At 37.4% G+C, this 3552-nt stretch overlaps 1 protein-coding gene across 1 annotated transcript; it reads right to left on the bottom strand.

Annotated features, from left to right (window-relative positions):
• Positions 1-1301: 1301 nt before the first annotated feature.
• On the bottom strand, positions 1302-2896 carry LOC103608040 (neurabin-1; the record flags this gene model as incomplete). The annotated part of the gene is made up of 1 exon (XM_008592487.1): positions 1302-2896. A coding segment is annotated over exon 1 (1395 nt), but the record flags the coding sequence as incomplete, so codon positions are not given.
• Positions 2897-3552: the final 656 nt, after the last annotated feature.

Here is a 3552-nt window from a genome sequence, read left to right as displayed (position 1 = left end):
GATTCACATCTCTATTTTAAACACAGTTTTAACTTGACATGATGCTTTCTGATCCAGAACTTCTGCCTTACACTAAAAAAACGAAAGTTTGCCTGCTAACACCTGTAAATAATTTCATAGATTATTACTTTATTTCGAAATAGTATTTCTTAATGCAATGTCAGATTTCTCTTGGAATATTTCTACATAAATTATATATCTCACAGACTTATATAGAAGTTCACAAAATGTAAGTAACAGTAGAAAGTGATTTTAGATTTTGAGGAGAAAATTTACAAAGGTATGATATCAAATCCCAAATCTATCATATATACACACTGAATAAGCTAGAAGCCCCTAGACAGTGGTTTCAAACTATACATTCTGCTACCATCCTCCAGATTCCCCAAAGAAGGGCATGCCAGAACGTTAGGACTAAGCTGGTAGACAAGAACACTTTGAAAAAGCACTCCAGGAGATTCCGATACTCAACTAACCCCTCTTGCCCTATTGCAATTATCCGCTACTAACTGTCCATCACCCACTGCTGATGTATTTTGTGCTATTTTTCTGTACCAAATGTTAACTAAGTGAAGTCATTAATATCGAGCATCTGAATTCAACTGGCATTTATCCAGTTTTGAAGAGGTAAAAATAAATCCATGAATGGCAAATCAATTTTACTTCCTTTCACAAAATTTCATTTTAAAGCTACATAACAAATTCTGAACTCAAAACTGTTTACAGTCATAGCTTTTCATTCAAAGCATTTAAGTCAGTTAATATATTCCATAAATCAAATTTTCACTACCAAGTAGGAGCACAAAAAAAAGTTCCAACAACATTCCTCACAATCCACATACACTTAAGGAATAACTTAGATTTTTTAAGCAAGTAAATAAAGAACATTATCTCAACATTATCATAATTTTCCCATTGTGCATTATACCTCATATCTTACAGTGTGTAGATTCAGAAAGTGTTATTATTTATGGTTTTAGATAAAGCCAAAGTAATTATATTTCAAACTACCACTCCTGGTTTTCAGTGTTCCTATTATTCATACTCCAGTCCATTGGAATGTATCTCACAATCCTCAAACTTCTTCAACTTCAATATTTCTCACTGTTGGTTTATGCCACTATAAAGCACATTAAGAAATGTAATTGATATCTCTCAAACTCCAAACTTTTAAAATCACCTGATAACAGGTATATATCAACAATTTTGAATTCCTTACAAAAACTTCTATCAGTTGTCAAAATCTATTCTGCCTTCAGTTAGGCCCCAATACTAAAAGCAAACTGAGAAAACAAACTTACCTTAATTGGAGCACTACTAAACTTAATTTTCCTATTTGCTGGGATTTCTTCTTCTTCTGGCAATCCCATGATTTCTGAGTATTCCAGATCGGGCTGATAGTAATTGTTCTCATCACTATCTTCCTCCTCATCCTGCTCAGTGCCTGTCTCTCCCCAGTCTGAATTATACCTGGATCTCACCCTATACACATTATAGTCACTGTGCATGTATACATGGGCACTCTCCAAATTATGTGAATCTTCAGGTACTTCTTTTCCACAACCGGACTCAGAAGCATCAGGAGAAGTGAAATCACCACCTGCAAGTTCTTTCCTCTGTTGCTTTGCTGTCTCATTCCCAACCAAATTAGCTTCAGCATCTTCTAAAGGTTTGCTCTGTGGTGAAAGGATTTCCGACTTGGGCATTGCCTTATTTTCAGCACAAGGTTCTTCAGGAATGTTTTTGTCGGTTCTGTCAGGAGTCTCCTGGTTAGATGTGGCGTCCTTGGCTTCCTTGCTCTGCTGTATCTCTTCACTAGGCATCAAAGCTAGAGAGGTACTTTTAGAAACCACTTCTAGCACTGGAGCTGAATTACACTTCTGAGCATCCTCTGTATCAACACCTTGTTTATTTGAAGGAGACCAAGAATTAGAATCCTTAAGGTGGCCAAAGGTGTCAATATTTGTAACAGTAACAGATGGCAAGTTCAGGGGATAATGCCCAGTCACTGAGTATTCACTGCTTTCAGCCTTCTCGGAAATGATGGCACTGGGGGAATCAGTGTTCTCAAATACTGCACTCAGTTGACTCACAGTTGGGGAGACAGCCTCAGTCCGGGAGCTAAGGCTGTCCAAGGAATCAGTACTGCCTCTGTTGGACTTGGAACCACCCCATTCATCCTGTGCTTCACTCCCTCCAGCTTTCTCTTTCTTTGGAGAATAGCGGTTATTTTGTCCTGACTCATGCACACTTCTCTCAAACATCTTCCGAGTCTCCGTGAACTTAGAATATGAAGGGCCATCGTACATTGTGTCAAATCTACTAATTCGTTCAGAAACAGAGGACTCCAATTTAACAACCGAGCCATCTGTTTTCTCCAGAAATTCTTTGGGCTTCATTCTTCTCTGAGGAGATGAAGGTCCACCTTTCCCCCTTGTTTTGGCAATGACTGTGGCATTCTCATTGGGTTCCATACCCATCTGCATAAATAGATTTTTAATTCTGTTGACATTGGATCCATATTTCCTCCCCCTGCTCTGCTGGGAGCCCTCACCTTCTTTTGTTTTTTGTTCCCCATCTGACTTGGGTTTGTCAAAGGTACTTTTCAGTGCCTGGAACTCAGTTCTATATGCATTTCTGTGAGGAGAGGCACTTCTGAGAGTGGTTCGTTCACCTGAAGACTCAGTTTTCAACATTTTTACTTCAGGGGTGAAAAGCCAATGTTCATAATGATCAGAAAGGAAAAAAAATACCTCTCTTCTCTAATCACCAGTATTTGGTCAAGAAAAGTACCTCTCAAACAGCATACTCTGCCAGTGATCGTCCCAACAGGTGTATTAGGAAATTATTCACAGTCAAGAGTTATACAAAATGGCTTTTTCAAAGCAAGACTAGAGGTTCATCTGTAATAGAAAAGAATGAATTTCTGATTCGTATACTTATCTGAATACATGTTTAGTCAACTAATATACACTTTATTTTCCAAGTGGCTTAGTCACATGTCAAACAGAAGAAATTACTTACTGAAATGGGAACTTAAAAGTCAAGAAGTTAAAAGTTATCATTCTAAATGGTCTTTGTTAACAAAACTGTTTCAAACAATTTGGACATCCCTACCAAAATCACACACATGTTACACATGAGTACATTTGAAAGCAATACTTTAGTCCAACTTTTGGTTGCTTGTAATTTACCTTAAAAGAAACCAGCAGTTCATAGATCTTTAAGAAATCATCAGACTGTCCAGAAAATCACCTTCACTTGCGATTCTCCATAATCAATTAGAACTTATTCTTTCTCAGTACAATTAAAAGTTTGGAATCTATGTTTACAAACTCCAAAACATGCCTACTGAGGCTTATTTCACTCTTGCTGGTCCAATATTCTCATCTACAACTTCTGCAATTTCAGACCCAAACAAGCAGAAAAAAGTTCTTGAGTGGCAATAAGTTTCACTCTAAAGTTCAGTTATACCAAATATTTGGAAGTTTCCTATCAGTGGATATTAATTACAGAGTGGGATGCAGACTATCACGGGAATAAATGCACGAG

The sequence above is a fragment of the Galeopterus variegatus genome, unplaced genomic scaffold, assembly GCF_000696425.1.
Source record: "Galeopterus variegatus unplaced genomic scaffold, G_variegatus-3.0.2 Scaffold7958, whole genome shotgun sequence".
NCBI lineage: Eukaryota > Metazoa > Chordata > Mammalia > Dermoptera > Cynocephalidae > Galeopterus > Galeopterus variegatus.
Note: the sequence above shows the minus strand (reverse complement) of the source record. Positions and strands in the feature narration are given on the sequence as shown.